This window comes from Rhamphochromis sp. 'chilingali', assembly GCF_963969265.1.
Source record: "Rhamphochromis sp. 'chilingali' genome assembly, chromosome: 9".
NCBI lineage: Eukaryota > Metazoa > Chordata > Actinopteri > Cichliformes > Cichlidae > Rhamphochromis > Rhamphochromis sp. 'chilingali'.
In genome coordinates this window covers 2,205,030-2,227,125 of record NC_137936.1, presented here as the reverse complement: position 1 = coordinate 2,227,125, position 22,096 = coordinate 2,205,030, and the positions used below count along the sequence as shown (strand labels likewise).

Sequence of the window (22,096 nt, the reverse complement as noted above, 5' to 3'; positions counted from 1 at the left end):
GGGGGCAGTGTGTTGACTCCCTGGAGGCAAAGAGGTCCCCCTCTGCCCTTCTGAAACAGTGCTAGATTTGTTTCAACCACCTGCGGGTGGAGCCTCCACTCCACCCCCCCCCCCCCCCCCCCCCCCCGACATGATGACTGCTTCTGTATTCAGTGGCACGTGCACAGCCCCGAGGGAGCAGAAATGGGGGAGAGCCTACTGCTTTAGCCTTGCGGCTATCCTGCAGAGGAGAAATAAGCCCAAGCCCCCCTGCTTGTTGACATAGGCCACCAGAACTGTGCTGTCCTTCCCAACAATCACATGAAACCACTGCAGTCGAGGCAGGAAAATCCCGAAGTGCCAGGAAGACGGATCCAGCACATTGATGTGCACAGTGGCAGCCATCAGACCCGTGAGGGAGAGGCACAGCCCCCGGCTCAGTAGAGAGTGGAGGCCGAAGTGGTCTGGGCATGCACAAAAGACCCATCGCCGTTGTGCCTGCAGGGCTATTTTTACTCTTTGGCTTATGACACAGTCTGACCCTGATTTTATTGTTTTAATCTAATGTGCTGATTTTATTGTTTTAAATGTGTTTTTTTTCCTTTTTCTATTTTTTTATATATATCGTTAGCTTCATAGCATAATTGCCTAAGTCATTTGACTAAGTCAATGACTTAGGCACTTATGCTATGAAGCTAACGATATTTTACTTATCTTATATTATTATTACTATTTTTCTCATTTTTTTAACATGCTCAATGTATCATGTTGGTGTTGATGAGGTCCGCCCCGAGTTCCTGAAGGCTCTGGACGTTGTAGGGCTGTCCTGGTTGACACCGCAACCAGGACACCGACGAACTCTCCTTTCCAGCCTCCCTGGGAAAGTCTATGCCAGGGTGCTGGAAAGGAGAGTTCATCCGTTAGTCGAACCTCGGATACAGGAGGAACAATGCGGTTTTCGTCCTGGTCGCGGAACACTGGACCAGCTCTTTATCCTCTCCAGGATACTTGAGGGTGCATGGGAGTTTGCCCAACCAGTCTACATGTGTTTTGTGGACTTGGAGAAGGCATTCGACCGTGTCCCTCGGGGTGTCCTGTGGGAGGTGTTGCGGGAATATGGGGTGTCTGGCCCATTGCTACGGGCCATTCGATCCCTATACAACCGTTGCAAGAGCTTGGTTCGCATTGCCGGCAATAAGTCGGACTCATTCCTGGTGGGTGATGGGCTCCGCCAGGGCTGCCCTTTGTCTCCGGTTCTGTTCATAATTTTTATGGACAGGATTTCTAGGCGCAGCCAAGTGGCGGAGGGCTTTCGCTTTGGTGGCCTCAGAATCTCATCTCTGATTTTTGCAGATGATGTGGTTCTGTTGGCTTCATCGGGTGAGGGCCTCCAGCTCGCACTGGAACGGTTCGCAGCCGAGTGTGAAGCAGCTGGAATGAGGATCAGCACCTCCAAATCTGAGGCCATGGTTCTCAGCCGGAAAAGGGTGGAGTGCCCACTCCGGGTCGGGGATGAGTTCCTGCCCCAAGTGGAGGAGTTCAAGTATCTCGGGGTCTTGTTCGCGAGTGATGGGAGAAGGGAGCCGGAGATCGACAGACGGATTGGGGCTGCAGCTGCAGTAATGCGGACGTTGCACCGGTCCGTCGTGGTGAAGAGGGAGCTGAGTGTAAAAGCGAAGCTCTCAATTTACCGGTCGATCTACGTCCCTACCCTCACCTATGGCCACGAGCTGTGGGTAGTGACCGAAAGAACGAGATCGCGGATACAAGCGGCAGAAATGAGCTTCCTCCGAAGGGTGGCTGGCCTCTCCCTTAGAGATAGGGTGAGAAGTTCGGCCATCCGGGAGGGGCTCAGAGTAGAGCAGCTGCTGCTCCACATCGAAAGGAGCCAGCTGAGGTGGTTCGGGCATCTGACAAGGATGCCCCCTGGGCGCCTCCTGGGTGAGGTGTTCCAGGCATGTCCCACCGGGAGGAGGCCCCGGGGCAGACCCAGGACACGCTGGAGAGATTATATCTCTCGGCTGGCCTGGGAACGCCTTGGTATTCCCCCGGATAAGCTGGAGGAGGTGGCTGGGGAGAGGGAGGTCTGGGCCTCTTTGCTTAGGCTGCTGCCCCCGCGACCCGGCCCCGGACAAAGCGGATGAAGATGGATGGATGGATGGATGGATGGATGTATCATGTTTGACATGTCAAGTGTACAGGGACTTTGTGCTCAGCTGGTGGCTGATCTGAAAGCGCTATATAAATACATTGCTTGCTTGCAACGTAGCTGCAACACTGTTCTACTGAAGAGGCACAGACCAGCCAGTCATCCAGGTAATTCAAGATTCTGAGGCCCCGCAGGCTCATAGGAGTGAAGGCCGCATCCTGCATCTCAGGAAGGTCTGGGGGGCCACAGAGATGCCAAAGGGGAAGTCTCCGAAGACCTGCCCATTGGACCAGAATCTGAGGAAGCGCCACCGCCCCTGCCAGATTAAGACCTGAAAGTAAGCGTCCTTCAGATCGATGGTGGCAAACCAATTCCCTGCAATGATGGCCTGACATACACTGGGGACCTTCAGCATCTTGCACCTCAGGGGCCAGAGATAGCAACTGAGGTCTTTGACATCCAGAATTGAATGGAGACCCCCATGCTCTTTGGGGAGTAGAAAGTAGTGGTAGAAAAACCCCCATGGGCAGCTTCCACCTCCCGTATGATAGCCTTTGTCATGAGGGCTGGCAGTTCTTCCTGCAGAAAGGCCTGCTGGAGGTTGCCTACTGAGGGGAAGGTCGGGATGTTCGCTATGGGGGGGTCTGTGGCAAATCTGCGGGCGGTAGCCCTGGGTCATGAAGGAGATCACTCAAGGGTCTGCCCACAGACCCAACCAAGCCATCCTGCATTGTGAAGGCTGGCTGGAGGATGACTTAGCCTTGGTGACTAAGGGCTAGCAGGAGTGTCTTACAGAAGTATCCACATGCCACGACAGGGAGTGGAAAGACAGTCTCGATATGATAGAGAACTTAGCCTATCCCAGCTGACATCTGAGGTTTGGTAAACCCTGAAAGATCCCCAGTTCACTGCAGTCATAATACAGAAAGACAAGCAGCCATGCACACCTTCAGTCCATTTAGAACTGCCAGTTAACCTAACAAGAGCTGTGGGAGGAAACTTGCACACATGCACAGATAGTACAGTAACAATGGACATGTTCTATCCACTGCACCACCTTGCTACCCATTTATTTTTTCTCTATTTCATGTAAGCACACAAAAAATTGAAATCAATTTGACAAACAAAACTAGAGGATGTCCCTTAATCTTTTAACTCCATAAAATCTGCTAAACATAGTTCCATGTACAAATTTCACAATGATACATATTGTACCTTTTAATACAATGTGTGGTTAAAGTTCTGATTTTCTTGCAAGAAAATGTGAGGTAGTGGTAGCAAAAAACTTTATATTAGTCAAACCCTAGTGACCATTATGTTCGTTTGCGCTGACCCTGGCCTTTCGCATGCCTCGGTATCCTGCCTCTTTCTCTATAGGGAAAAAGAGAGAGATGTATGAGCATCCTGTCTTCTGCTTGGCCTCTCAAGTGATGGATTTAACGATTCGTGAGTACCTTCCTCCCCAGCCTCAATTAATTTGTTTTCTTATTATTACAGTCAGTATGCACGTAAACCACCAGAAGCAACCTCAAATTTTTGTCATCTCTGTTATCCTTTTGGTCTGTAACATTGATTGTTATACTGTGCTCCAAGCCCTTGTTCATTACTAAAACACCTTCTATTCTTTCTGTAATCTACTTTGCTGTACTGCCTGAAACCACCATTTCTGTCTGTCTGCAATTTGAATGCATTTTTACTTTGCTTATGTGTAAATTAAGTAAAATAAGTTTTTAAGGCCATGGTACAGACAAGGAAGACCCCCAAATCTAGCTGTTGTTAAAAGCATATCTTGTCAGTTCCCAGTCCTTTAAGGGAACATGTCTGATTGTGAATATGTCTGCCTTTGAATGAAAAGCCCATGAAATGCTGATTTAGACTCCATATATTGCACTTAGACTTACCAGCCACTTCAGTAGGTATACATGTTCAATAGCTTCTTAACACATATCTAATCTGCCAATTACATGACAGCATGTCATTGCATTTATACATGTAGACATGGTCAAGACAGTCTTGTGAATTTCAAACTGAGTGTCAGGAAGAATAAGGAAGAAAGATAATGTAAGTGAGTCATCATTAGGGATGGGTACCGGTGTCCGGTGACATGATGGCACCGGTTCTGACATAAACGGTAGTAACCAGACCGAAAAGCAGCGCACATTTCGGTGCTTTATTTCGGTGCTTTTTTTTTTCCTGAGCTGTGATACACTTCTAGCCAATCATTTTCCGTTTCCGAGAATAGTAGGCGGGCCCAGGTACGTACGTTCTTTTAGAGCAGAGCTACAGATTAAAAATGTCCAAGGCGAAGCGGTCAAAAGTCTGGCTGTACTTCACAGCAAAATATGCAAACTCAGCAGCAACAAGTGCTTTAAGCTGATACTGTGATACTGTCAAAGGAGGTAACACCTCAAATCCGATCAAACACCTGGCGACGCATAGCGGTTTTTTTAAAAAGCCCAGAAATGCACCATATTTGATAGCTTGCTGCGAGACCTCACACCGAGCACATCTACTGCGGGTGGGTTGCCTGTTATGCAACATCCCCCAAAAACACGAAGAGGAGAGTCCTGGCCCCTAGCCCTGCCAGTGTAGCAGAAATGATGAGGATGATGATGCAGCAGCAGCCGTTCTTCTCTGCGTGAGTAGCTTAATGTTGTTCTTGTAATTTACGTTGAATAGGCTAACCACGTTATTACATTAATGCATGTAAGGTGAACTAGCAAACACCATCGTAGTTACATGCAGCTGTCTTCTTGTTTGATGGCAGATGCTCCCTTCACCCTGGCCAAAAAGGCTAAAATGACCAAAGAAAAAGAGGGAAACAGCTACACATGAGAGGTTTTTGGACAAAGTTTGTGTTTTTTCCATTGTTTAAGCACTGCTTCCAGCCAAGAATGATACCATATATGCCCCATAGCTGCAGAAAAGGCTAACATTGTTATCTTTTTACAAGAAATAGCTGAACATGAGAGGTTTTTGGACCAATTTTGTGTTCTCCATTCTTTAAGCATCGGTTTGAGCACCGTTTGAGCACCGGCACCGTTTCAAAAGTACCGATTTGGCACCGGTATGGGTAACGATACCCATCCCTAGTCATCATTATGGATTTTTCAGGTTTTGACTTTTGAATCCTTCATTATCATTTAATGCTTCATTGGGTTCTGAGCTAGCTTGTGTACATTCTCTTTAGTCTGAGTTATTGGTCTTATTGAATGGGTTTCAGTTAATATTATACTTTTTAATATTTTGGTTTTGTTATTTTTCTTAGTGCTGTCTTCTGTGTCAAATCTGTTTTAGTGTCCTTGACTCAGTGTTTTGATTATTTCCAGTTTTATTGTAATAGTCTTTTTCCTTTGTATGTAGTATTTCGTTTACTTTCCTTGTCTCATCATCATGGATTTGTTTCAGCTATCTCTCCTCATCCTCCTGAATCCATTTCCCTAATGTGTGTATGTAAGCCCTAAATTTGTCTTAGGTTTCTGTTGCGTCATACTGTTTTCTGTTTGCACTGTTTGCTTCCTGAGTAGTGAGTAGGCTTGATTTTGTTTTCATCTGTTTTCAGCCGTTTTGGACTGTCTGTGTTACCTAAATAATGGTTCATCTTTTGTTCATTGACACAAGACAACTCCTGCTCCTGTAGGTCGAAACTTTTCGTTATTTCAACCAACAGTGTCAGCGTGGAAATCTCTGCCAGGACTAGAAATAAAACCATGATTGATTTTGTGTCGTTCATTCATCAATTTAATCTGTTTCTGATCAATATGTGGGTCATGGTAATGGAGGTTAATTTATGTAATACAAAACAAAAAGAAAAAAAACTTGGGACATGCAATGTTTATGTTAAAACTGTTGCAGCGTTTTCAAATGATGGTACAGTCCGCACTCACTTTCTCTTTTAGATAATAATTTCTGCAGCTTTTGAGATAACCGTTTCACATAGTAGTGAGCTGGCAGGGGTGCACAATTTCCCATACCAAAGGATGCTCTGAAATAGAGAAAATATCAAGTGAGTGCCAGTTAAATATAAAAATGATAAATATTATTTTAGGTACCTTTCAAAATAGTCACCTTACACAGAAGTATTAAAATCCAGAAAGAAAAAAACAAAATCATCTTCCACCTGTAAATCTGTAATGAGTTTAAAGAGACTGACAGAGAGTCACTGTTAAAGATGTCGGACAGTATGAATGGGTCTCTTGACATGCGCAGAAGTTCAGAGAGATACTGTGGAGCAGTATTATGAGCAGATTATGCATTTCCTCAACTAAAAGAGTACAAAAATCAAATAATGAAATATTCATTGGGAAAGCAGGCCAGAAGAAAAGTAACTGTGTGCTAAACAAAGACAGTCATCTTAAGATGTTTCACACCACTAATGAGAAATGAGGGAACCATTGCTTTCTGTTACTATATTTTATATTTTAAGGTCAACAAGTTAAAAAGTTTTCAGTTTTTCAAGCCTGACTTAAAACATTAATCTGTGGGTGGTGGACCTCAGACCTAGGAGGGCTTAAAGTGTTTTAATGGTGTCAAATGTCTTTGTTCTCCTATTGAGCACCAGTAATAAATAATATAGATTTTATTGCTTTTGCTTTTTTTAAAAATGTTGGCAGCAAACAATTCATTTTATTTTATAAGTGGTAATATCTGACCCTAAAATTGGACACCTACTGAGCACTTGTTGACCTCATATCACATTGATTTCACTTTAACAGGCTGGAAGTGCCATGCATTCAGAGTCTTTTACTCACAGCATGTTTTAAGTAGATTCTCTCCTGGGGAACACGTGTTATATGTGCAGCTTGTTAAGGCATAGCTTAGTAAAACCACTGACTGAAGTCACCTTGAAGACCACTGGGTCTCCACACACTTCACCTGCCTGCATTCATATATCCGGATCTTGCTGCTCTCATTCCTCTTCTCTCCAGAGCATACTTCTACCTTTCCAAGGACTCTTCCACCTGCTCCCTACTCTCACCACAGATCACAATCAACATCATAGTACATGGAGACTCCTGCTAACTTCATCTGTCAACCTGTCCATCACCATGACAAACATGAAGGGCCCCAGAGCTGATCCCTGACCCCCACCTTAAACCCATCTGTTCTTTCTACCGCATAGCTCATCATTATTTTGCAGTCCTCATACATGTCTTTCTCACCTATTCCTGACTTTCTCATGCAGTGTCACAGTTCCTGTCTTTGCACTGCTTTCTATAGATCCACAAAGACACAGTGAAGTCCTTCTGACTTTCCCTGTTCTTCTGTTCTGTTCTTCTCCATCAGCATTTTCAAAGCAAATATTGCATCTCTAATGCTCTTTCTCAGCATTAACCCATACGCTTCTCACTGATAATCACCTCTCTTCTTAGCCTAGCTCCAACAACTCTCCCCATAGCGTCATGGTATCAATTTTATCCTTCTGTAGTTCCTACAGCTCTCCATATCACTGCTGTTCTTTAACATCGGTGTCAGTACATTTCTCCTCCATTCCTCAGGCATCTTGTCACCCTCCAAGATGTTTTAAACAATATGGTTAAGCAGTCCACTGCCCTCTCTCCAAAATATCCATATATGTCATCCGTCAGCCACTTTTCCATCCTTCATCCTCTTCACAGCCACCTTCACTTCCTTCTTGCTAATCTTCTGCACTTCCTGATTCACTAGCTGTCCTCCATCTGTTCTCTGCTCTCATTTTCTACATTCATCGGCTCCTCAAAGTGCTCCTTCCATCTTTAACACACTCTTTTTACTCATTAGTATACATCCATGTCTGTCATTAACCACCCTGACCACCTGCACATCCTTTCCACCTCAATCTCTCTGCCTAATCAATTGATGATAGCCCTTTTTCCTTAGTGTTTGGCCTCACAAACAACTCATTATAAGCCCTTTTCTTTGACGCCCCCACCTTTTCATTGCTAACGTCCTCCTTTGAATACTTTACTGCACTTCTCTTTCCAGAGGATACACCCAACACCTTTTGGCAGTTTCCCTCACCGGTTCAGCTGTACCAGTCATCTGGTAACTCTTCCCTACTACCCAGAGCCTTTTTCAACTCCTTGAACTCTGCACAACGTTCTTCCTTCTTCAAATTCCACATTGTTGGTTCATCCTCACTTTCCCTTTAATACCTTGAATAGCATCCAATGTTTTTTCTCTATCCTGCAGTACGTGTTCATCAAAGCCATTTCCATCCTTTTGGCAAAATCCATTACCGTTTGTCTTTCTGCATTGCTCCCCTTAACACAATAGTTACCCAACAGATTCTCATCACCTCTGTTCCCTTCACCCAAATGTCGATTAAAATCTACTCCAATCACCAATCTTTTCCCCCTGAGAACATGCTCTACCACTTCATTCAACATACTCCAGAATTCCTCTCTCTCTTTTGACATCCAACTTGTGGGCTGACAGTATTCAACATTACCCCTTTGATTCCCAGCTTCAAACTTTCTGACATTCTCTTCTCCTCCACAACACTCTCCACATACTCTTGCTTCAACATTACTCATACTCAGTTTTGGTTCCTATAATAGAACAGTTTGAATCCATCTCCAGTGCTCCTGGCATTCCACCCAACCTCCAGCACACACAATATGTCTATTGTTGTTCTCTTCAATATATCAGCCAGCTCTTCCCTTTGCCAGTCATAGTCCCTAGATGTGAAGCGCCTATTATTACCTTCAAACTCCCACCTTTCCTTTTCTCTCGCTGATTCTAAACATGCAAACATGGCTTCCCCCTTCCTTTGTTCTTAGCCAACAGTAGCACAGTTTCCACTGGCACCCTTTTATCCAACAGCATTGTCATTCTTATCCCAGACCTCGACAGACCAGTATGGACCAGTATCCTGACGCAGTCCTACCCATTTATTTGGGCTGGACTGACGTTTATGCTTTAGAAGTGAAAACTCAACACACTCATCTGAGTGCTTGTTGTTCAGCTGTCGCACATCATTTTCATTACAGTGAAAGTATGCGACCCAGAATATGGTAATAAAACTGGTGTTTGTGAAGTAGTCACACTCGAACGTCAAGGAAGGTGGTAGGGAAGCAGACTATGCAGACACTTTGGGTTTCCAAGGTGAGCAATTTATTTGCAGTGAACTTAATTTAATGTATAACTTAACAAAACTTTCCCCAAATCAATTCATTTAACAAAACTCAACATAACATGGCTCTCCTCTCTCCTGCATCTGGTAGAGACTGGCTTTAAATAGGGCCATCAATTTCCCTCCAATTGCCCAGCCAGTACCACTCACTCAACTGAGGGATCTAAAACTCTACTCAGGTTATCTAAAAACACAAAACCTCTACACACTTCTAATATGCACATTTACACAACTAAATGGCAGTATTAACAAAAGGAAAAACATTCAACAAATCCCTTTAAACATTAACACAAACAAAAGGAAGCATCTCTCTGGAAAAAGAAACCCCTCCACATGGTTTGACCTGATGATGTCATGTGTGACATGATCAGGACTTTAAAATGAGGAAATGCCAAGCCGGCGTTTCCCCACACCTGACACTCATGATGACTGAAAAGACAAACAGAGTAAGTATGAACAAATGACTTAATCTGTAACATAATAAAGTATAAAGAAACATAACTTAGTATTTGTCTTAATTTGCAGAATGTTTGATTTGCCGGCAACAAAACGCTTACACAAACTAACCCGGGATAGTGAGTGAAGCAATGTTACTTGACAAATAGCAAATCATAGCAAATACATAGAAACAGAATAATGTGTACAATGTGCAAAAAAAAGGTAAACACATATGGGACAAATGGAGAGAATTACAACTGCTTCTCCACTTTGTCACACTCCCCCCCCCCCCTTAAGGCACTCACACCTCCATGGAACTGGACAGAAAATCGGCCACCACATTCTTGTGCCCTGGTCTATACTGGATCCTGAAGCGAAATGGCTGTAGGGACAGATACCATCTAGTGATTCTGGCATTAGAGTCTTTCATTCTGTTCATCCATTGTAATGCACGATGGTCAGTTTCCAAAACAAACTCATCACCCATTAGATAGTACTTCAATGTATCCAGAGCCCATTTTATTGCCAGTGCCTCTTTCTCAATAGTGGAATATTTCATTTCCCTAGGAAAGAGCTTACGGCTTATATACACCACTGGTCGTTTATCCTCACCCTCACCCTGCAGCAACACTGCTCCAAGTCCTTCTCCGGAAGCGTCCGTCTGCAAAGTGAATGGCCGGGTAAAATCCGGGCACTGCAAAACAGGTTCACTACACAAACAGTTTTTAAGATCAACAAAAGCTGCATCACACTCGGCAGTCCATTTAACCTTTGTGGGGCTAGATTTGCGAGTAAGGTCACTAAGGACTGCTGCTCTAGCAGAGAAGTTGGGAATGAAGCGGCGATACCACCCCGCCAGACCCAAAAACGATTTCACTTTCCGTTTGGTCGTAGGAGGTGGGTAGGCACTCAGGGCTTCAATCTTTGACACCTGATGGCGGATGACCCCACCCCCGATGACGTAACCCAAGTACTCCACCTCAGACTTAGCAATGTGACATTTGTGTGCATTTATGACAAGCCCGGCTCTCTTAATCCGTTGAAAGACATCAGAAAGATGCTGAACATGATCCTCCCAGGTCTCGCTAAACACCACAATGTCATCAATGTATGCTGCAGCATACCCATCTGCACCTCTCAAAACCTCGTCCACCAACCTCTGAAATGTGGCTGGTGCACCGTGCAGACCAAAAGGCATTGTTCTGAAGCGATAAAGTCCACTGGGAACTCTAAAAGTTGTCAAATCTTTCGAAGACTCAGTCAAAGGTACTTGCCAGTAGCCCTTGCAAAGGTCTAATGTCGTAAGATACTTAGCGTTCCCCAAACGCTCAATCAGTTCCTCTACTCTTGGCATCGGATAAGCATCAAAAGCAGAAACAGCATTGAGTTTAGAGAAATCCACACAAAATCTCTGTTTAGGGTCATTTTTCTTCGGCACTAGAACCACTGGACTACACCACTCACCTCTAGATGGCTCAATGACCCCCATGTCAAGCATGTCTTCCACCTCTTGTTTTAATGCTGGCATCAGCTTCGCAGGAACCCGTGAGGTGGTGTCCCTAATAGGTTTTTGATTGGGACAGTGGAGACGTATCTCATGTTGGATGAGATTGGTGCAACCTGGTTTGGTGCTAAAAAGATCAGCAGGCATAATTGCTTTCACCTCTGTCTGTTGTTTGGAAGTAAGATGACTCACATCAGGAACTAGTTGTTGACCTGCTGGAGAAGGAAAGAACAGCTCCCGTGGTTCCTCCTCTTCGACCACGGCACGAGCCCAACACTCTAGTGAAGATGCTGGCCGATCACACCATTCTTTCAACAAATTGACATGAAATATCTGATGCTTCTTGCGACGCTCAGGCATGTACAGTTCATAGGTAACTGGACCCACTTTCCTACTGATCACATACGGTCCCTGCCACTTGGCAAGGAGACTGTTCTCAGATGATGGAAGAAGCAGCAAAACCTTTTGTCCCTCTTGAAAAATCCTCCTACGAGCTGCTTTGTCATAACTCTGCTTCTGACGTTGTTGGACACCAACCAGATGAGTATTGGCCAGCTCTTGGAGCTCCTCAAGCTTATCTCTCATTTTCAGTACATATGAAAGAACATTGCATTGTTTTCTGGGATTTGGAGCCTCCCAAGCTTCTTTCAACACATCAAGGGGACCCCGGACAGCGTGGCCATACAAGAGCTGGAAAGGAGAAAACCCTGTGGAAGCTTGAGGTACCTCTCTGTAGGCAAAGAGCAAGAAAGGAAGCCACTGGTCCCAATCCGCTCCTGTATCTATCACAAACTTCCTCAACATAGCTTTAAGGGTTTTGTTGAAACGTTCAACAAGGCCATCTGTTTGTGGGTGGTAGGGAGTTGTCTTAATACCTTTGATCCCCAGCAATCTATAGACTTCTCTCATGAAGTTAGATGTAAAGTTGGACCCTTGATCAGTAATGATTTCTTTTGGGATGCCTACCCTCGAGAACATTTGTATTAAGCAGTTGGCAATCTGACGAGCTTTAACCTTTTTTAAGGGGAAAGCCTCGGGATATCTTGTAGCGTAGTCACACACTACCAAAATATACCTGTGCCCTGCACTGCTCCTCTCTAATGGGCCTATGATGTCCATCGCAACACGAGAGAACGGGGTGTCTATGACTGGCATAGGGATCAGGGGAGCCCTGTCACCTTTCCTTCCGGGTGCTGTTAACTGACACTCGGGACAAGACTTGCAAAACTGCACAGTGTCCGTAAACTGCTGTGGCCAGTAAAATCTAGTTGACATACGAGAGAACGTTTTGGCTTGACCCAGGTGTCCTGCCCAAGGGACTGAGTGAGCTAACTGCAGTACTGTGGATCTTAAACTCTTAGGCACAACCAACTGGTCTCCAACCCTACTACGGCGATATAATAGCTCGCCCTTTAGGAAAAATAGCTCTCTGCCTCTCTCAGTGACCTCTGTTGCGTTTGTGACACTCTTTAAAAACAGGGGAGCTAGAGATGGATCCTCTCTTTGAAGCTGAGCTATTTCATCAGGTACGACTAGTAATTCATCACATTGTGGCACTGGAACTGGTTCAGTGAACTTTGTCCCCCTCAGCTTAGCCTGTCGTCTCTGGGCTCTGCTCTTTCTTATGCGACCCTGACTTAATCCTTCAAAATCAGGAACATCACTGTTAGCGAAAGGAAATTCACCCCAACCTAAACCTTCTTCCGCGTGATGCTTATATTTTGACCTGGTGACTGCTACCATAGACTCAGCTGTAACACTTGGGTTGATTTCCTCTCCCCTGGCTATCAGATCTCGCAAAATGGGAAGATCACGGCCCAACACAACCTGATATGGCAGTTTACTCATAACTCCCACGGAAAGTAAATACAGCTTGCCGTCAATCTGAATATTAATGTTGGCAATTGGGTAATCCACATCATTACCGTGAACACACCAAACTTTTACCTTGCCACAAAATGTAGCATCCCTAGGAAGACATTCCTGCCTAACCAAGGTACGGCTGCTTCCTGAATCCAGAAGAGCCACACATGGCTTTTCCTCAATAAAAACGCATGTGGTGCGCTCATGCTGAGAAGAGGGCGCTGAAGACTCAACTTCATCTTCGACACCCCTTGAAGAAAAGCACATATATGTGTTACTGACAGTCTGACTTGGACAATCTGCCCTAAAGTGACCTGTTTGACCACAGGAGTGACACACTAAAGGCCCACGTTGCTTGATTTCCCTAGCCCGACTACTAGTGGAATTATGGGGGCCCTGCCTGAAATTCCTAGTTTTTTGACTGTTACCACTCTCTGTCCTACCTGCTATTACAGGGGCTAATTGTTTGGGACTTGCATAGTTCTTTAGTGGCCGACGGGCTGCAAGAAAAGCGTCAGCCAGCTCTGCTGCTTGCTTAGACGTGGTTGGGTTATGCTCCTTTATCCACGTGCGCAGTTCAGGATTGAGAACTCTCAGGAACTGCTCTAAAACAATGACGTCACCTATTTCATCTTTGGACTTTTCTCTTGGAACTATCCACTTATCATACAGTTCTTTCAAGCGTGTCCTTAACTCTTTAGGTGTCTCGCCATCGCCCAACGTAGTGGAGCGAAATCGGAGTCTGTAAGTCTCTGCACATATTTCAAACTTTTCAAGAACAGCTTTCTTCACCTTTACATAGTCCATAATCTCATCAATGTCCATGGCTACAAAAGCAGCTCGTGCCTTACCAGTGAGAAGTGGAGCAAGATGTAATGCCCAATCCTCGTGTGGCCACTGGCACCCGCTTGCGATCCTCTCAAAGGTTGTTAGGTAATGCTCAATGTCTTCGTCCTCATTATAAGGCTGCATTTTAGGCCCTTTCCAAACTGGTGGTCTTGTTAAGGAGGCAGACTGAGATGCTGTTGCGGCCTCCATGACGTTAGATTGTAACTGAGGCATTGCTGGATGCTCCGCAGTAGGCCTCAAACGTGTCTCTGAATCTGCTGTTGCACCTTCCACCAACAGCTGATGCTCTCGACGTTCTGATTGCACTTCCTGCTGGAGCTGAGTGAACAGGTGCTGAATTTTCCGCCAGCGATCTTCCTGCCGCTGCTTCTCCAGTTCCCATTGGGCCTCTCTGTCGCTTTGTTGCCTCATAAAACCACGCAGGAGGTTTGAAAGTTCAGCAAGGCTATGCAGTTCAGTACCTTGCTCTTGCTCTGCTTCCTCTAGCTGATTGAGCACTGGAGGCTCCTCACTTGCAGAGTCCATTGGCACTTGGTGCTTTTTTGGTCTGGCCCCTTTCTGCATTGCTGCTACCTACTGGCCTGGAGCCACTGCTGCCACCATTTTTGAAGTAGTCACACTCGAACGTCAAGGAAGGTGGTAGGGAAGCAGACTATGCAGACATTTTGGGTTTCCAAGGTGAGCAATTTATTTGCAGTGAACTTAATTTAATGTATAACTTAACAAAACTTTCCCCAAATCAATTCATTTAACTTAACAAAACTTTTCATAACTTAACAAAACTTTCCCCAAATCAATTCATTTAACAAAACTCAACATAACATGGCTCTGGTGACACAGCTCACCTCTCCTCTCTCCTGCATCTGGTAGAGACTGGCTTTAAATAGGGCCATCAATTTCCCTCCAATTGCCCAGCCAGTACCACTCACTTGAGTGAGTGGTACTGGCTGGGCAATTGGAGATTGTTTTTAGATAACCTGAGTAGAGTTTTAGATCCCTCAGAGGGATCTAAAACTCTACTCAGGTTATCTAAAAACACAAAACCTCTACACACTTCTAATATGCACATTTACACAACTAAATGGCAGTATTAACAAAAGGAAAAACATTCAACAAATCCCTTTAAACATTAACACAAACAAAAGGAAGCATCTCTCTGGAAAAAGAAACCCCTCCACATGGTTTGACCTGATGATGTCATGTGTGACATGATCAGGACTTTAAAATGAGGAAATGCCAAGCCGGCGTTTCCCCACACCTGACACTCATGATGACTGAAAAGACAAACAGAGTAAGTATGAACAAATGACTTAATCTGTAACATAATAAAGTATAAAGAAACATAACTTAGTATTTGTCTTAATTTGCAGAATGTTTGATTTGCCGGCAACAAAACGCTTACACAAACAAACCCGGGATAGTGAGTGAAGCAATGTTACTTGACAAATAGCAAATCATAGCAAATACATAGAAACAGAATAATGTGTACAATGTGCAAAAAAAAGGTAAACACATATGGGACAAATGGAGAGAATTACAACTGCTTCTCCACTTTGTCACAGTGTTCTGCAGACTCAGCCATGTTAGTCTGCTGTTATACAAATGCTATCTCTCATCAGCTTGCTGTGTTGTTCATCACTGAGCCACAACTCTACCAGCACGTGGTCTGAGTGGAGTCGGTGACATTTTCAAGTTAAAGCAGTTTCTGTGTCATGTGTATGTTCTCAGCAGAATTACACTACTGAGTGTACCATATCTTCTATTTCTATATGCTAAACATTTACGATTTCCTTGAAAACAATTTAATTAGTTAAAATAAATGACAATGTTTCTCAAGTATAGATACACAAAGATGCCTTTGACAAAATGTTTTAAAATGAGCAGCACTCAAACATACGGAAAAAAAATTAAGACGGACTTTTGCAAGATCTCGCAAAAGTCCGTCTTAATTTTTTTCTCTCCCATGTCCCCTGCGGGGCTCCGTACAAACAACCCGATGACTGTTTTAAAAGAAAGTTAAGGGAATAAACATGACATTTAATTATAATGATGTTATTAACCAACTTTAGATGGAATAATGCCAACCAGTGCAGAGGAGAGAGGTCTACAGAAGAAAAGACTGGAAGCTAACACTGGTCAAGATGCTGTGGATTTCTGGTTTTGATTTAATTAAGAGATGTTACTGAGGATGTGCAGCAGCAGCAGCAGCGGACTGAGAGGACTAAAACCACTGACGATCAAAGACTGGTTAATGGCTTAGGATGAATAATCTCAACTGGTTGGAAGCAAGGAGGTCTGCAGGAGAAGAGAAAGGAAGTTAATGAAGTGAAGTTTAGGATTGCAAGATTTAAGCACACAAGTGTGTGCTGATGTGTTTCTGAAGTCTTCCTAGTTATTTTCCAGAGTAGATGACTTTTAGGGGCATTGGATTGGCAAGCAGCAATCCAGGGAGAGACAGAGGGATTTGATGGAGAGTGGGCAGAGAGGTGGGCTACTGGGACGGCCTTGTTATTGTTGTTGTAGCAGTTCTCTGTTTGGATTTAACCCCTTAACTCCATAATATTCGATAGATACAGGGTTTTGGTTTTTTTTTTAGACTTCTATTACATCACCAGTATGATTTCTTTCCCTCCTGAAAAATCAAAATAAATTGCACAATACATTTATAAGCATTTAAAAAAAAAAGGCAGATATAGCAAATACGATACAAATTAAAAGTCATACATGGAGATAATTTTTTCTTTTAACAATAAACTCTCCATTTAAAAAAAGAAATTTCTTGCAATGATTTTGTATTTCAGGCTATAAGGGGTTAATGAGTTAAGCCAGCTGTGCTCTTCAGTCTCTTTAACAAAAAAGTCAGCGAATATTTTGGGAAACAACACACAGGCATAAAGCAGGAGGCTGGGAAACAAGAACCAAATGTGCAGAAAGTAACAAAAGTATAGCTAATAAAGACCTATTTAATGTTGGTGGTAAAGAACAAGGTGGTAAACCCATTGTTTCAGACTGGGTGCACAAGCTGATCTTTTAATGCAGCTTCGTTGATGAGACACTCCACAGCAGTAAGCCTGGGTTTTATTGGTTTCTCCATGTAGGAAGATGGGTTTGGTTATACACAATTGTAGGTTTGTTTAGCTCCATGAAGATAAAGGTTATCGAGGTTGTGGTGTGTGTTATATTTGAAAGACTGTTTTATATCTTGAAACAGCCGTACTTTACACAAGACTGAAAAAACAAACAGGGCTAAGAATAAAGTAAGAAGATGTCGATTAAAAACTTTGTTCTTAGAAGATAACGTACAATCATGTCGAAAAATGTTTTCCATATCAGGGCATCATTTAAAAAAGATCTTAAAAAGATCTTGTCCTTAATCTAACCGCAGGTATGAAACCATTTCACTATTTAAGAAGAATAAAGCCAAAATGAAGAATCAATCTGTGAAGAAGTGCACCTAATCATTCAGCTTTTAGAACAACCTTTAGCAACAAATTCTTCTCTGTGTTAATTTAATAGTCCCTCACATTGCCTTGGTCCACTCATCTGTACAATATCACTTCAGTTCATTGAGGTTTTTGGGCATTTGTTAAAGCTCTCTTCAGTTCCCACCACAGCATTTCAAATAGGCTGAGGTCTGGACTTTTGACTGGGCCATCCCTTTATCTGTGTTCTTTTCTTTTTCAGCCATTCTGTTGGTGTGTTTGGGATCATTGGACTTTATTTACCAATATGTCTGTGGAACTGTTCTTACCCTGTGTAAAAACAATTGTGTATGCAAAGTTATTTCATTTATGAAGCATGTGACTATTTCTGTTTTTCATATGTTTGTAAATCATAATTATTCTGAACCAGTAGGTGTGCGCAATCTGCATGCAATCTGCGAGAAAGTCTGACTTAAGAAACGTAAACAATTTTGTACAAAGAGAAAGTCAGAAAGGAGCAGCTTTCCATAGTGTTTATATAGGAGTGACGACATAAGAACTAAGGCTTGGCTGAAACTGGCTCATGCATCAGACAATGGCTGTCCTGAACTTATAGAGCGTATGTCCAATTTATGCACAGATTTGTGCATAAATTGGACATACAAACATTACACTCAAAAATCTGATTTTTGGTACCTGAATTTTTTCATACTGGAACAAATGACAATTTGAAACTATGAAACTTTGGCCGTGCGTGTACAAATGGCTGTCTATGGAAGTATACACAAGTCTTTAAAATTATTGAATAAATAAATTGCATAACTTGCATTGCAAAAACTAAAAATAAAAAATGAAATGATAAATGCAAAGATTTCAAAAACAATACCGGGAAAAAAACAATATAGTTGATGTGCTGTAATTAAATTGAATAATTTATTCACTGTAATATTCTTCAGTGCCACGTCATGGTGCCAATGCCTGCAGCTTCCTAATATTTATTCCTACAAAGCTATTATTCAACTTCATTTTTAGTGATATAGTGCCAAATCATAACAACAGTTCCCTCAAGACTCTTTATATTCTAAAGTAAAGACATTACAAAAATACAGAGAAAGCCCAACAATCTGATGACCCCATATGAGCAAGTACTTTGGTGACAGTGGGAAGGAAAAACTCCCTCTTAACAGGAAGTAGACAGGGTCATGGAGGGGTGGCCATCTACAACAACTGGATATTGTTAAGTGGAGATAGAACGAAAACACGCTGTGGAAAAGAGCCAGAGGTTAATAACAACTATTGATTAAATGATGTGTGGTGTATAAACACATGGTAAGTGGGGAAAAAGGTGAAGTAGGAAACAATCAATTATAGTGCAAGAGGCCTAGGCTCCTGGGGGACTCCCATGATGTGATGATTCAGGGTCACCTGATCTAGCCCTTGCAATGCGCTTTGTCAAAAAGGAACGTTTTAAGCCTAATCTTAAAAGTAGTACTGCTAGCCTAAAGGCCCTTGGTAAACAGCCCGTTAATATCAGAATCAGAATCAGCATACTTTATTAATCCCTAGGGAACTTATGTGAGCTATTACAGTTGCTCCAGTACAGTAACATTAACAAAAATAGACCAACCTATTTAACAAGACAATATGTTAAGATATAAGGAATAGCACAACGTATACAAATCACCAAATAATAAATATCCAGGGTTGGCAGATATAATTAGAAATAAATATCACGGAAATTGACAGCAATATTACCAAGTAAGTAAGAGTGTGTGCAGAAAGGATGTAACTATTGCAGTGTTTACAGTGTAGTGGATGGAGGAATTGTACAGGGAGACGGCCACAGGCAGGAATGATTTCTGATCATATTTAAGATTGAAGCATTAATTAAGAGTAGGACGTCTTTGAGCAGTCTTATAGGAATGGGGCAGATGATATGGTTGGGAGAAAGTAATTACTGAAGTTAAGTCAGGAAGATCAATTGGACAAAAGTCCTTCCTATTGGGGACCCATTTCTCATATAAGTTATTAATCAAACTTCTACTTTCATTTATAGCTTTGATTAAGAATAAAGCTGATTTACTATTAGTAAATATGGAAAAGCTCTGTTATAGCACTGCCTAGTGTCATACACTTTGGGTTGCATGGATAGAGGCTTATGAAATTAAGAACAGATTGTGATCACACCTAGAGGGTATCCACACTGATCTTTGACCTTTGTGCTTCAGAAAATGTGGGAAGGCTTGCCACTCCTGCCAAAAAACTGGAGGACACGATCCGTTTGGCTGAGCTGGTGATTGAGGTGCTTCAGCAGAATGAGGAACATCATGCTGAGGTCAGTGTGCTGGTACATATGCATATAGCCACACCATGTCCCTACTCCATTGTAGACGTTCTACATATTTGTCTCCAATGCAATGTTAAAATAAAAAGGTCTACAGAGCTCCTCAACATTTGTTTTCAAAGATAAACTGAACACGTTTTTTTGTCTCGTTGCAGACTGAAGTTAGGTAGTTGTATAACTTTACTTGAATGATAAATACAAAGCTTCTCACTGCTACCTACCTGCGTTAAACTATCATTCTCCATGTTATCTGCACAATAGGCCACAAAGTACATATTCTAAAGTGCAAGTAGGTTTATAAAAGCAGGGGAAACGCTTTGCTCTGCTGTGTATGCTGTGCTGTTTAGCTACATTTTTGTCACTTTTCTGTAACTAAAACAAAGCTGACTTACTGCTTCTCTACTTTTTATTCCAATCACTTATTTGTTTTGCGGGGAATTGTTTGAACAGGGAAAAGAGGTATGTGATTGTCTTGGTGCCATATACCCCATTCCCTACCCTACCCTCAATATACCCATAGAACCTGTGCATGCACTTATTGACACAGCTATTGTTGTTGAGGAATATTAATATTTCCCTTTTCAACAATGACACAAACCCATTTCAGCTTGTTGTCACTGCCATTCAAGTACTTGGAGAGGTGCTCGTTAGATTCGAAGCTTGCAACAGTTTTGCCTTCATTATTGAAGAGCAGACACAAGTACTTAGGCAGTGTGTTTATTTGTCCAAAGCATTAAGCTAGTATGTTTGGAGAAAGCAAGGGGGAAAACAGATTTTCCTATATTCTAACGATGTACTTTGCTTTCTAAGAGCCTACCACAAATCATCCCAGAATATAACAGCATGTTTATTGTGTTTAGTCATTGACATTTACTTATCCTACTCAGTAATTCATCTATCATGGAGATGTACATGTTCTTTTCAGTAAATCCACCAAGTAAGTTTGGTGAGGGTGTTTCTCATCCTTCCTTTTTTAAACAAATTTGCTTTGGACCTTTCAGCACACATAATGGAGGATATGAGCCATCTTTCACACTATGACCATGCCCCTTGCATTTCAGCAAAATTCCTTTCCCTGCTGCTCCAGTGAAACTTTAAACCAGTGTACATGACTCCAGCCCAAACGTGTTGAAATATTCTGTTACAGTTTATTTTCTCTTGAGTTTTTGATCCTGGTTTATCCATGTACAACCCTAATTCTTCAAAATTTAGGATACTGTGTCAAATGTAAATTTAAAATATAATACTCTAAATTGTGAGAATGTTGAATATACAGTAACATTAAAACATTTAGAGGCTTAAGGCCAAAAATCAGTATTGGCTAACCATGGCCTTCAGGTCTCAGGCAGCACTTTCAGAAATAAAGTGATTCAGGAAGTCTCTGGGCCTGAGCTCATTTAAAATGGACTAAAGCAAACTGGAAAACTATTCTGTGGTCAGACGCATCAAATGTGGGCACCTCAACCTCTTGGAAAAAATAGCACACGGACCAAATGGCTTATTATATGTGAGGAGTTCAAAAGTCTGCATCTCTGATGGTATGGGAGTAGATTATTGCCCATGGCAACAGCCGCTTGGACATCAATGCTGAAGGTATATCCACAGTGTATAGCGGTCACTCAAAAACTGATTCTTTACCCCCAATAAACACCAAGCAAAGTGAACTGATTTAAATAATGAATCATTAAGAAAAGTGTACTTGGTTTAAACTGAATATATACCAGTCAAGTACATTTAATTTGGCCAGATTATAATAAATGTAACATTTCACATTGTACGTTTTACTATTATATGAAAAATGTACATATAATTAAATCAGTTAAAGTCAGGAACTTTTTGCTTGTTTGTTAGTTTATATGTTTTCGCTGCCATATGCTTCCTAGCATCTTATCAGACAAGAATGGCGTAACATTCCCCTCCCAAAAGTCCGGAAATCTGTCTCTTGAGGTCCCAGATGTTTACTGACTGTTGTTAAAAGGAGATGGGAAGCTAAAGTGATAAACACGCCTGTCTCCCAGCTTTATTGAGACATGTTGATTTGATATGTTTTCCATGTTATTTTGTGGATAAAATATAAGTTTATGACATTGAAGAATGTTGCATTCTGTTTTTACTAATATATGTTACACAGCACCCTTGCTTTGGAATTGGGGTTGGTTTTCCTCTCATGTAATCACCAGCTTTAACTTGACTTAGACTTTGCACTCTAATCCTAATAACTGGAATTAAGTTATAAAAATCATTGTAAAACTGCAACAGTTTTTTTTTTTTACTATTTTGTGAAAAAAGTTGAAATGATATAATAGTTGAAATAGTTGAAATAGTTGAAATGTGGAGATTGCAGTTGTTTCAAACAAACTGCCACAGCTGTTATATACCCTCCACAAAATGCCTTGGGTAGATGCTTACATTCTTCTTCAGAATCTGTTTTAGT

General features: G+C 42.3%; 1 protein-coding gene across 2 annotated transcripts in view; it reads left to right on the top strand.

The window, feature by feature from the left end:
- LOC308402256 (calcium-dependent secretion activator 1-like) overlaps positions 1-22,096 on the top strand; it is a 336,790-nt gene that overhangs the window by 213,821 nt on the left and 100,873 nt on the right. Inside the window, exons 17-18 of one of the 2 annotated variants that reach the window (XM_080890942.1) lie at positions 3,506-3,574; positions 19,547-19,653. In XM_080890942.1, coding sequence (XP_080747068.1) covers positions 3,506-3,574; positions 19,547-19,653 — 176 coding nt within the window. The remainder of the gene's footprint in view (positions 1-3,505; positions 3,575-19,546; positions 19,654-22,096) is intronic. The other variant, XM_080890943.1, reaches the window with a different exon arrangement.